The sequence below is a fragment of the Amaranthus tricolor genome, chromosome 15 (assembly GCF_026212465.1).
Source record: "Amaranthus tricolor cultivar Red isolate AtriRed21 chromosome 15, ASM2621246v1, whole genome shotgun sequence".
Classification (NCBI taxonomy): domain Eukaryota; kingdom Viridiplantae; phylum Streptophyta; class Magnoliopsida; order Caryophyllales; family Amaranthaceae; genus Amaranthus; species Amaranthus tricolor.
The window spans coordinates 5801599-5814997 of NC_080061.1; the positions used below are offsets into that span (position 1 = coordinate 5801599).

The window sequence follows — 13399 nt, forward strand, 5'->3', positions numbered from 1 at the left end:
ACCTTATTTTTATAGATATTATAAGATTAATAGGAGTATCTTACTTTGTAAAATATATTCGAATAAACTCAAGTTTCTTAAAACCATGATTTGATTTTTGTAATCCATCAGTGTATAAATGTACTTTTGATTTAGTCGTCTATAATAATTATTGAGAATATTGAATATGTAGTAGATTGTCCCAAACTATACATAAATACACTAATGAAAGTAGGAGAGGGAAATCGATCATAAAAGACACGAAACTGATCCAACTCATTTACCTCGTATTCTTGCTTACTATCATTGTCAAAAAGACTCAAAAGGAAAGGGAAATTATGTACATATTTGAAGGAGAGACAATTAATCTATCTATAATCTATAAGACTACTAATAAAGAAACGAGACTGACACATGTCAGACTCTCATTTAATACTTTTCCGCTTAATTATGTTGACGTGACAACTTATTATTTATTAAAAATCATTTCCTAAAATACTAGAATTTATTTAAGGTGCAGAATAAGATTTAGACAGCTTTGTTATTTTTCAATATGATTCCTATATTATTTCCAAACTAAAATTTGACTAAAATGTTAATCAGTGTCATTTTTCAATATGATTTTCATTATTATTTCCAAAATAAAAGAAAATAATATTTTAATATAAAAAAATTATTTTACAAATTTTTTTAATAGCTGTAGAATAATATTGTTCCTAAATTTATAGACCAGTGTAAATTTTTGAATAATATTGTAAAATCTGTGGAATAATGTGACCAAAATGTTAATCAATATCATTAATTTGGTAAGTATGTTAAAAATGATACAATATACTAATGAAGAGACGATTAGGACACATGTCGACTTTATAATAAAAATTTTCTCGGTCTTTTCATTTTCTTATTAAGAAAATATTTTTTAGCATATCATGTAATATCTTTCTGATTAGATTTATTTAATTGATTAATTACAAAAGATTTAAAAACTTTACCTTATTTACTACTAACTTTTTGGCACATACAATCATCTAAAATATGTAATATCTTTTAATTACAATAGATAATTATCGAATAACATATTAACTATTTATGTAAATTATTAATTTTCATTAAAATAATTTGTAATAAATTAACAAAAGAAAATAATTATTAAAGTTTTTCATAGATAATCCTGTATATTACTTACATGGTTATATTAAAAAACTGCACAAATTAAATAGATTACACATTAATTATTTAAGTAAATAATAATTAATAATTAGGATAAGATATTGGTGAAATAAATTTCAAATGATAATTTTATCACCTATGTTTGACAAGTTTATAATACATAAATACTTAAATTAAGTTATATGTTAATTATTATCGTAAAAAAATATGTTCATTAGGCTTAAAATACACTTTAAGGTTTTACAAAGACATTAAATATTTAAATTATTTTTATATTATTTTTTATGTGTAGAAATTTTCTATTATTTTATGTAGTTACTTATAAACTATACTCCCACCTGTTCATCATAAGTATCTCATTTCCTTATTTGGTCAAGTCATCCTAAATGTCTTATTTCTATTTTGGGTATGTTACCTTTACTAATTTACCCCTGCTAAACTTAGCTTTTTCATATCTTTATACATATTAACATCACTTTACCCCTATAAAAATTTAAAAAACACTATACTTTTTTCTTTCACATGTGGTCCCATTTGACTACCTAAAAAATGGTGAAAAGTCAAATAGGACACATTAGGTGAATAAGAGGGAGTATTATTAAGTGTATAATTTTATGATTATGTTTTTGTTTTATATAATAATATATTAATAATATAAATCTCAATTTAATAGTAATACTTTTAAAGTTTTTAAAACAAATCAATTTGTAGCTTCAATATACTTAAGAAATTAAGAGTCATATAATAACTTAATTACACGTATAAGATTACTAATTTTATATTCAAGTAATTCATAAACCATGCTTGGCACGGGAATCTATCTAGTTACTTTATAGACGCGATAATTTGTGACAATCGAATCTTTATGGCAAAGATAAAAGAAAAAACAGTCTATCACTATGCCAAAAAAAGCTTATTTATAGCTGTTGAAAATGCCTTTTTTTAGTTGTTATGAATTGCTATAGAAAATATTTCCAACAAAAATAAATCACTAGTGCTATAAATAGTCCTTCATGCTTTTTATAGTGGTTTATGAATCACTATATATCATCATTGTTATAGCTTTTGTAACCGCTATAAATTATGTAACCTTTTTATAGCATTTACAACAGAAATAATATTATTGTTATATTTATAAAATTACAACAGCTATAAATAATAGCTATAACTATAGAGTATATTCTTTTATAGCATTTTAAAAAGCTGTTGTAAATTATTATTAGGCTAAGTTTGTACGTAGCAAGACCACACCAATAGAAGAGTTAATTGACTGCATACAAATTCGATAAAATTTTATTTTAAACCAATTAGTATAGTAGGAGAAGTAGCCAATCACATTTATATATAAAACAATTTTTCTTTAATTTTTCAATGTGAAATCACAGCTGAATTATTTAGTTTGGTTAAACTCGAACCATTCAAAATCCATGACTTTTTATGATCAATGTATATGCTTTTATGATGTATGCATGAATCCGCTTGGATGCTTATGCTGGTGTTAGTTAAGATGTCACCCCAATTTTTTACTGTTTGTATTTACATCGCGCGTGTAACGTGTTACGTGTTTGCGTATCACTATCCACAAGGCGAACCCATAACCAAAATAAATATAAAAATATAAATTTATATTTCTTTTTTTACAAATTTTAGAAAAAAGAAATTATTTTTTAGAATAATATTGGCTGTGTTACGGACCTACTTTATTTCCGCCAGTACTCTCCATAATATCATAATGACCTTTTAGTGTGCTATTAATAGCAAGGTGATTATTTCACCAATTTTATATTGTTATGCATGGAATACTTTACTTTTTTGAAGCATTTCGAAAAAAAAAAAAAATTATAGTAGTCAAGCGACTAATGTTGAATAATAATGAAGTTATTGTAGCCTTGTAGGGATTTAGGAGTATTGTAAAATTCAATGAATTAATACGTACAAAGTATTCTCTTAGTCCCACAAATTTTTAGTCCGTTTTATATGTTTTGCTATATTTTTATTTTTGATTATAATTTATACTCTTTTTTAATTCTAATTTGCATATTTACATTATCTTTTAATTTTATCCATATATTTTATTCCCTTCTATATAAACTTTAATCTTTTATCCACTATTATCTCTTTTTAGGTTTGCTCAAATTTTATACTTATAGCAAATGTCATGAGATAGATGGAGTAATTAATTGTGTAAGGACATCAACTATAATATTACTTTTGTCTCATTGAGAATGCACCATTATTTAAACTCCCAATGAGAGAGCTTTATAGGAGATATATTTCATTCTCAATGAGACAGAGCGAGTAATAGCGATGAAAAATCTTAGGCTATAGTAAAGGAAGAACTATGGGACATAGTAAGTAATCATAACCTTATTTGAAAAATACGATACATGCTCTAAGTGTGACAACATCTAATTGTATGAACTTTTATACAAAATAAGTACCATTCATGGGTTGCCTGCAATTGGGGTATTAGGGGGTCAAGAGTAGAGGGGTAAATATTTCAGAAATTTTTATATGCCTGTATTAAGAGCAAATGCAACAGGGGTATTCTAATACCCTTAATTAGTGGGTAAATATTTACACTAATCCCCTCCTAAATTAAACTTTTTTCTAGTCAAAATTGACTTGCAAAATTCAAGCTTTTTTCTTCCTTTTCATTTCACATCTTTCTCTGTTCTACTTTTTTAGTTTATTCAATCAAAACCAATCCTAAATCTTAGATAATAAGATAACAAAGATTTTCAAATTAATTTCAAAAATAAAATAAAATAAAAAAAATTGAAAAAATGTTAAAAGTCAAAACAGTAATTGAAGAATTATATAGTGGCTGGGGATGTAATGCAAGTGAAGAAGAGAGAAAAAGGAGATTAAAAAGGAAGGATCATGAGCTATATATGATTAAGAAGAAAAGAAAAAAGTAAAAATAGTTGAAAATAGCAAAGAAAAAAGATGAAAGAAAAATGTCAAACTAAGTACTTTTAATATCGTAATATATATTTCTCCCTTTTATTATTTTCTAGTATTATTTTTCTTGAATTATTTACCACTTATACTTTTCCTAGGGATTCAGGCAACCCCTCATTAGAAAAAAATTGTCAGCCTTTCATATAGATTTGGCATGAGATCCTTATTTTATCCATAAAAAGTAGCAACTTCAAACAATTGTCAAATAGTATTGTATACAATTAATCTTAATAATTATACAGTTGTATTAGAAAAACATGTAGCATACTCCTAGAGTCCTAGCAAGACATATCATATTAAAATTTTAACCTTTTTCCATAAAATTTATTTTAATACATTTACACATTTTCCACAGCATTGATTTCTGTCTTCTTAGCTAAAAACCAATAGCTCCTTTAACTTTATGTGAAGAAAAGAACAATCTCCTTTTCTTTTTCTATTATAGTCACTAGTATTCCAAATAAACGTGTCATTTGGTTTTGACATTAATTTTAAAAAAGATGATAAATTATATAAAATGAGTGAATAAATTAAATTTGATGATAAAGTATCCATCCGTTAATACAGAAGATTAAAATAAAGTTATCGATGGAACATGTTATGTAAAAGCTTATGTTTCACATACTTAATTTATCATTTTTGTCCTTACGTGTCACGTGAGTTTGTTAGAAAAATTATGACAGTTCATCTTCTTGTTGCTAGTGGTTATTAACCATTTTTTGTATGTACATCTCCTTCTTGTATTCATTCATGTAATGAGACTTAATTGAATACAGTTTATTTCTTCTGTATTCTTTCATCTAAAGTTTTCTTCCTAATTCGCTTATGTATCATCTATGGTGTTTTTGTAACAATTGATAATAAAATGATAATTGTGAAAATATATAGATTTCACCAAGCATTACTAAATTAGATAATGAAACATAAATATATAAAAAGAGAAAATGAAACAGTTGTTAGAATATGAAGTATATTATTATTATTATTATTATTATTATTATTATTATTATTATTATTATTATTCCAAGTAAGAGAGTACTACAAATAGGCTTTTCCTTCAATATTCAATTATTCATTGAACTTCTTTTGTGGCCCCTTTAAGCAAGAAATCTTCATTTAAGGTAATTTTTATTGCTTTTAGACTAATTATTTTCTCCTACAAGCAATACTAGTAGCTTATTTGGCTTAGCTTACTTTTCAGTTATCAGCTAATATAAGCTATGATTCACCACAGTGTCGTTTAATCTCCTCCCAAACGACAAATCAAGAAAATTAAATTATGATCGATTTTGAGTTATATTTGAAATCATAAAAAATTAGTTGGCCAATAATATTACACTAATTCAATATAATATAGTGTCAATTCATAACAATCTCCAATATTTATTGCTCTTGAATTCACTACCTTCATTCAAGCTTAACCTCACATTTATTTCTCTCTCTTTTTTTTTTTTTTTTTTTAATGTTTGTAGAGGAAAAAGAGGATGGATTATTCAATATGGTTTCAGATTGTAGTTTGTATTCTGATGTTGTTAAGATCAGTGAATGGTTTTAAAGTTCCAATAACCTTTATTCAAGATGCTGTTGCTAAAGGAGGTGGTAAGTGTGTTTTTCGTTCTTCTCTACTTACCTCTTCTATTTAGAATGTGTTGTCCAATGTATGTGCGAATTCAGGATACTAATACAAGATGAGTAGAAAATGTCTCTCTATGTATATGTACGCAACCAACTGAAAAGCCATTTTTTGTATTATATGTTACACAATTTTATAATGTTATAAGGTTTTTAATCAATTGAACCGTGTTTAAATTCTTCCCTCAACGGCTAGGGGAGGATATAGCCTTGTTCAATGTTGTCAATTGATAATATTTTCAAGTTTTATCTCTAAATATGTTAATAAGTGTACTGGTTAAGCTGGTTAAAATATTAGTGTATGACAACATTCAACTCGGTTAAAGCCTTAGTGCCAATATTTTTTAAAAACAATATTTAATACGTTGACATTATTTGATTTTATTTTGAATTTATCAGCAACCACACTTATTATTAACATATGACATGACTTTGCAGTATGCTTAGATGGAAGTCCACCAGCTTACCATTTTGACAAGGGATCGGGTGCTGGTATTAATAACTGGTTGATTCATATGGAGGTATATATATGTCCTTTTTTTTTCTTTTTTTTTTTTTACTCTTCATATGGTTTTTCTTCAAATCTGAATGGTCTTAGTGAGTTTTAAACAATTAATTTTTATATTTGTTCGAATGTATGTCATTTTATCCAGATTTATATTTACATAATGTTCGAATTAAGATAATTTTTAACAATTGTTTTCTCTTATAAGATAATTTTTTACAACTTTTCTATAAGGTATGTGCTATCTAAATTTGGTAGTTTTTAATTATTTTATAAAAATAGCTCATGACAAAAAAAAAAAAAAAACTTCAATTTACAAGATCTTGACTTATTTTGTTGGAATATTTTGGTTTGTGTAGGGAGGAGCATGGTGTAATAATGCAACTACATGCTTCGAGCGTACAAAAACTCGTTTAGGGTCATCTAAATTGATGACCAAACAATATACTTTCTCAGGGATACTCAGCAACCAAGCCAAATACAATCCTGGTAAGTGGTAATAGAGAAAACATACGCACATGTTTTACCACAAAAAAAAAATAAAAAGGTGAAAATTCAAATTTAGACCGAAATATATTTAAAGGGTGTATAAATTTTTGTGAAGAAAAAAGTATGTGTTATTTACATAAATGCAACCAAATTAATATTTACACTTCTTAAGCATGTATGTTTATATACTCTAACACATCCACTCACACGAGAATCCTTTTTCATACCTGGTGTTGAATAATCCACTTCAAATGAGGAGTTGTTGAGATTCGAACCTGTAACCTTTTGTCACACTGTCATTTGATACTATGTCAAAAAACCAACTAAACCAAAAATTTAAGCTGATAATTGAGGTCTAGAATATGTTTTATATATACTCTAACAATATGTACACTTTTTAACAAATATCCAATAATTACAAAATTAACACCTGAATGTATACACCTTTTAAGCTTTTATGTACATATATTTTTAGTTTTCAACGCTTCAATTTGTTTTGATCCAACTCCTATACATATGCTCAATCACTTTCAACTAATATTTGTATTAATTACTATTTTCTTGGTGCTATTATTATTATTATTATTATTATTATTATTATTATTATTATTATTATTATTATTATTATTATTATAATTATTATAATTATTATAATTACTGTCATTATTGATATAAATATTATATTGCATTTGATGTAATGCTAGACTTCTATAACTGGAATCGAGTTAAGATTCGATACTGTGATGGATCATCTTTCACTGGAGACGTCGAAGTTGTTAATCCAGTAAGTTAAAATTAAACTACAATTATATATACAAAAATGTTTGAAAAGTAATTTATCCCACAATTTTAACTTATATTAAAATACAGAGTTGGATGTTCAAATTATCTAATACTAGTGAAACAACTTGTTATGATTAGTCAAATCAATTGGTTTAATCAAATAATTAATCAAATCAACCACTTTAATTAGCTGCGAGCTATTAATTATTTGTCAAATACTCTATATTTTAAATATTTTTATGTTTATTTTTTAAGTCATAGTAATATGATTTAGAAATCCTTTTTAACAACTCTTGTAATTAATTATGTTGCAATGAAATGTGCAGAAAGCTAAAGTTTATTACAGGGGAGCTAGGCTTTGGAGGGCAATTATGGATGAGTTATTAGCTAAAGGAATGAAAAATGCTAAAACTGTATGATTTTAATAAATTTGCTACATTTTCATTTTTAGTCATTTAAAATAAGAACCTTATACAAATAGTAACTCAAATATTGATCTACAAAGTTGCAAATTGCAATATGCAGGCATTGTTTTCTGGGTGCTCAGCTGGTGGACTGGGAGCTATTCTGCAATGTGATAATTTTCGAGCTTTGTTACCTTCTAGTGCTAAAGTTAAATGTCTGTCTGATGCCGGTTTCTTTATTAATGCGTAGGTACCTTAAAAACCCTTCATCAAGTCTTGTGTATTCTTTAATTTATACACATATGTAAATGTAGCTATAATAGTTAATCGGAAACATCCAATTCATACATCCGACATCCCCTCCAAAATTTAAATTATTGCTTGTCTGTTGCGATTTCCTTATTTATACATAAGTACTAGGGTCAATCGGAAACTATTCTTTATACATATGACTCTCCTAGAACCCGACTCTACTAAGACCCTGCAAACGTGTAACGTGTGCATGGGAGTCTATGTAGATGATGGAATCATAACCTATGTGTGATTTCGCATCGGAAAATTAGAGAGTTGATGGTCAACCAATTGGTTTTAATATGAAATCTCATTGAACTTGTCTTCAATCAACTCTTTTTTTGTGCGGTCTTAGAATGTAGAAACCCAATAACTAATTTATGAGTAGAAACTAATTAATGAAATAGGGGTAATGTTATGTTTGAAATTTATTGTGAAATTTGACTAAAATTTGTCATTTATGACAGCAAAGATGTCTCTGGAGCATCACATATCCAACAAGTATTTGCTGATGTTGTTACAACACATGTATTTTCTTCATTTCTCCTTGACTTCAACAGTCATGCTTTACGTTATATGTCATTATTAGCTAAATTTTGTATGAATTTACTTTTCAACTTCCAATGAAAATCCTGTAAATTTTTTAATTGTCTGTCAGGGTTCTGCAAAAAACTTGCCACCATCCTGCACCTCAAAATTTGATCCTAAACTTGTAAGTAGAAGTATAATAAAGCTTCAGCATGTAATTTTTGTTTTTCCTTTTCCTGTATTTTAATTAGAGGCGTTTAATAGGGCAGGTCGACTCAACGGATTAAGGGTCGGGTCACATTTTAACGGGTCATTAGTGGGTCGAATCAATAATGTAGCGGGTCGTCAACGGGCCTTAGTGTAAAGGGTTGGGTCGGGCGGATAATTATAAGTATTAACTGCAAAAAAAGAATTTACTACTTATTTTTATATTTTTAAATAATATTATTATATACATAACTGGGTTGATCCAAGCGGCCATAAAGTATAATAAAAAAATTATTTTATGAACTTTTAAAAAATAGGTCAAAGTGAGTCGGACTTAAATAGGCTTTGACCGCCCCAGCCCATTTAACATTTGACATGACCCGTCCAACACGGCCCATTGAACACCTCTAATTTTAAGGTATTACCAGATGAAAGCCTAAAGTATACATTATCAAAGGCATTGCAATCCTAGGCGAAAGTTAGTTACAGCCCACCCAATAAAAATAAGGGAAACTCCACATGGTAGCATCAAACTTTCATGAAACGCCAATGCTAGCACTTTTGTAAGATTTTTCCACATAGTAGTATCCTGTTTATGCCTTATCTAACTATCGTAGCATTTTATGTTGAATTCTTGTCAATTTTTGTTTAATTCACCATTTTGACGTTCCTACCCTTATTGAGTTTTAGTTGTTGTCTTTATAGTTTGCCCTGAACATTTGAGAGTGTTGATGAATTAAACGGTAAATTAAACGTCAAAATGGTGAATTAAACATTTGAGAGCATAAAAATGATTTAGGCCTGAAAGAGAATGACTCGGATCCAACAATTGTAGAATAATAGTTTGAAGATGAGTGGAAAAATAGAGCAATAAACAAGAGACACAACAACAATCAACACAATGTGTTTATGAGGTATCTAATGATACTTCCCCCTCAAAAGATGATTACTTTCATTAATTTATTCAACAATACATTAATGACTAACCAAAAACACTTGAGAACAAGCTTTTAAGATAGTGATTCTATTCAACAATGGAGATCACCTACAATCTAATATATAGAAGAAGAAACTCTCTTGGTTCTCAAATCCTAACCTTTCTAATGTGTATTAGCCTTACCACTTACTTCTAGTAATGTTCTAAGACTCTCTTATATAGCCTAGCACATATTAGAAGCCCTATGACCAAATCCTTGAAGCCCAAGGAAATCCCTCAACTAAAACAGAAACTCGTCAGAATACGTGCTAAAGCTCGCTTGACCGACCATGGTCCGCTCGACCACCCGAGCGAACTTCCAGACCCTTCTGTTGAGCTTCAACCACTTGGCTCGACTGGTCGAGCGCTTCCCTTCAGCAGCTTCTGGCTGCTGCTGCCATGCTCGAGTAACCATCACCTCGAGCCTCGCTTTGGTCATGGCACAACAAAGGCAAATTATAAAGACAACAATCAACACTTAATAAGTGTAGAAACATCAAACTGGTGAATTAAACGGAAATTGACAAGAATTTAATGGAAAATGCTACGGGAGTTTGATAAGGCATAAACTGTATGCTACCTTGTGGAAAAATCTAACAAAAGTGTTACTATTGACGTTTCATGAATGTTCGATGCTATCATATGGAATTTCCCTATAAATAAATGAAATTGTACTTTATATTAGAATTTAGAATCATAATACCCATTCGTCTTGCTCTGAACATAATACTATTGATTAAAACCGTAAACTAATTCTAGCAATTTTCGACCCCTCACTTAAAATACTTTTTCGTTATGTTACTATGAAAATTTTCTGCCCCTCCTAACATAAATGCTGACTTTGCGTATACTATCGCTCATTTTGCAGTGCTTGTTCCCTCAGTATGCTGCTAGGGGAATCAAAACACCATTGTTTCTACTGAATGCAGCCTACGACGCATGGCAGGTTCGCTCCAATATTTTTCATAGAACTCGAATTTGAATATTTATCGCGATTTGTACACAACAAGACTCGCATAAGAGGAGAGTTGACTGTACACAATTCGATAAGGTTTTATTTTAAAATCAATTGGTAACAGCCTAATAAAAGGAGTAGTTCATCAAACTTATATGTTAGTCGACCTCTCTTCAATATTTCGATATGGAATCACATATTCGTTATTTTTCTAAATGGTAATAAACATTTAAAAAGTACTAATGTTGTGATAGAATGTCATATCTGTTTGTTGTGATCATGTCTAAAATACTGAAAGTTATTCTGTTAGTTTACTGAATATAAATTGTAATGGGTGAGCTAATTGAACAAGGACTTGTGCAGAATTAGGCATCTCGTACAATTTCTTTACCAAAAATTTGGCTCAGTTGTCTATGTGGTGTCCATGAATGTTGAATATGTTTGATTTTATCTTTCTCCTAAGCATGTGCTCCAAGTTTGTTAGTTTGGCAATGAAACATACACAATTTGCAATTGCTGGGATGGTTTGTCACATACGCCGTATCAATGAATTAAAGATTACTTGCAATAATTCATTCAAGTCTTTCTCACATTGTTATATGGTTTTGGAAGTGTTTGCATATGATAGGATTTGAGCATATTTAACATGTTCAACCGCACAGAACTCTGAAAAATTAGGGCATCAATATTAAATTAGGTAGTATATATTAAGTATTTAAAGATATAAAATTATTATAAATAATAATTTTTGAAATTACACAGGACCTTTAAAGAATTTGTTAATTTTTGATCCGCCCTTATTTTGTACCTTATATTTTTGACGATGGGTCTAGCCCAATTACTCACGAATTACCTAAATCAACGATGAAAATGATCATATATTCTTTCTGTCCCGTCCATTTTGCTATATTTTTTATATTTGATTAAGAATAAATTTCATGAAGTAGTAATAAAATAAAAGTGTATAAACCTCATCAACTGATTTTCTAGCTAAATTATACTCCCTCATATTCTAACCAACTGTCTCATTTGATTTTTGTTATTATTTATCAGTCACTCTTAGTATATAATTTATTTTTCAATCTATAAGTTAAAATATAGTCAACTGGAATCTTGTATAATTTGTTTCACTATAAATTTTATTAACATTAATTTTTTATAATTTTTAACCAAATACAATTAAAAATATTTTGAAATAATGAATCGATAACTTTGCAAAATTAAAAGAAATATTTAAATTTTAATTGCTATTTTCATCATTTAATACCAGCAACTAAATAAATCATTAATAATTCAATTGGTGCAGATAAAGAACATCTTGGCACCAGGTGTTGCTGATCGCCATGGGACATGGCACGATTGCAAGGCTGACATAAAAAAGTGTTCTAATACTCAGCTACAAACCATGCATGGTAAGATTTTCAGATGTACTCCAAAAATATATTTTGGAACAATTGGTAGAATTAATAGTGTAAAAGAAATTGATTGGAAAAAGATTATGAAGAGAAGTTCAACAAGAGTAGATTTTCATTAGAGTGATCTCAATGGTACGACATTTTGTTGATACCCTCTATATTAAATGACTCCCGCCTAAATTGATGCAATTCATAATCTTATACAAATAATGGTCAACTACTATATATAGAAATAGAATAGAGCAAATTATATAAAAATATTATTTAATAAAGATTTTGTAAAATAATTCAGGATTCAGACAAGATTTCTTAGCCGCATTAACATCCTTAGGTGACTCGCCTTCTAGAGGTTATTACATCAACTCTTGCTATAGTCATTGCCAATCAGGAACTCAAGAGACATGGTTAAGGAATGACGCACCCTTACTAAATAACACGGTATGATCGAATCTCTCATTGAATCATATGTGTATTTGTTTTATGTAAAGTGACAGATAATGTTTGCTATCACGAGTCAATCGAAACAATAATTTTATTTATAAGGGTAAAAACGCATAAATATTCGAACTCTCTAAATTAATCATGCCAAGAGCAAGATGAGAGCGCAAATATGTTGGTTCATTCATGAACTTAGGCATTACGTTGTTTTTAACACTTTTTATATGCAATATGTAATTCTTGCAGATGATTTCAAAGGCAGTGGGAGACTGGTTCTATGACAGAAAACCATTTCAGAAGATCGATTGCCCTTACCCATGTGACAAAACCTGTCACAACCGTGTGTTCGAGTAACAACTAACAACTATGGATCGAAGTTTCTCTTCTTTTTGCGCGCATTCAACTCCATGATTGCATAATTTATACACACTATATACTGTATTTTTCAACATATGTATTAATAAGTTAATGGCTCTCAATTGTCATAAATCATGTCACTTAGTATGTTTTCCCATAAATAGCAAACTTAATGTATAATCATCAAATTAATACGAATACAATATTGGCCTTTGGGTTGCTTCATTCTAATCTTACTCCAAAATCATTATATGCAATCTTTTGCAATATTGTTTAACTTCCTATGCAACCTTTTTGGTACTTGGT

At 28.6% G+C, this 13399-nt stretch overlaps 1 protein-coding gene across 2 annotated transcripts; it reads left to right on the forward strand.

Annotated features, from left to right (window-relative positions):
• The first annotated feature begins 5127 nt into the window (after positions 1-5127).
• LOC130801204 (pectin acetylesterase 8-like) lies at positions 5128-13318 on the forward strand. 2 transcript variants are annotated; one of them, XM_057664997.1, is made up of 13 exons: positions 5128-5234; positions 5586-5712; positions 6184-6266; positions 6610-6739; positions 7444-7523; positions 7849-7935; positions 8048-8172; positions 8685-8745; positions 8876-8929; positions 10797-10874; positions 12190-12295; positions 12591-12736; positions 12983-13318. In XM_057664997.1, the coding sequence occupies exons 2-13, from the start codon at positions 5598-5600 to the stop codon at positions 13088-13090; spliced, it is 1173 nt and encodes a 390-aa protein (XP_057520980.1). In that variant the 5' UTR covers positions 5128-5234; positions 5586-5597; the 3' UTR covers positions 13091-13318. The 2 variants fall into 2 exon arrangements, with proteins under 2 accessions (XP_057520980.1, XP_057520981.1); XM_057664998.1 differs by having other exon boundaries at positions 12630-12736.
• The last annotated feature ends 81 nt before the right edge of the window (positions 13319-13399 follow it).

Bases quoted from the DNA above. Each gene is read 5' to 3' on its own strand.
- LOC130801204 (XM_057664997.1), top strand. From the start codon at position 5,598: ATGGATTATTCAATATGGTTTCAGATTGTAGTTTGTATTCTGATGTTG. The intron at 6,740-7,443 runs GTAAGTGGTAAT...ATGTAATGCTAG, and splicing joins CCAAGCCAAATACAATCCTG to ACTTCTATAACTGGAATCGA. The intron at 7,936-8,047 runs GTATGATTTTAA...TGCAATATGCAG, and splicing joins GAATGAAAAATGCTAAAACT to GCATTGTTTTCTGGGTGCTC.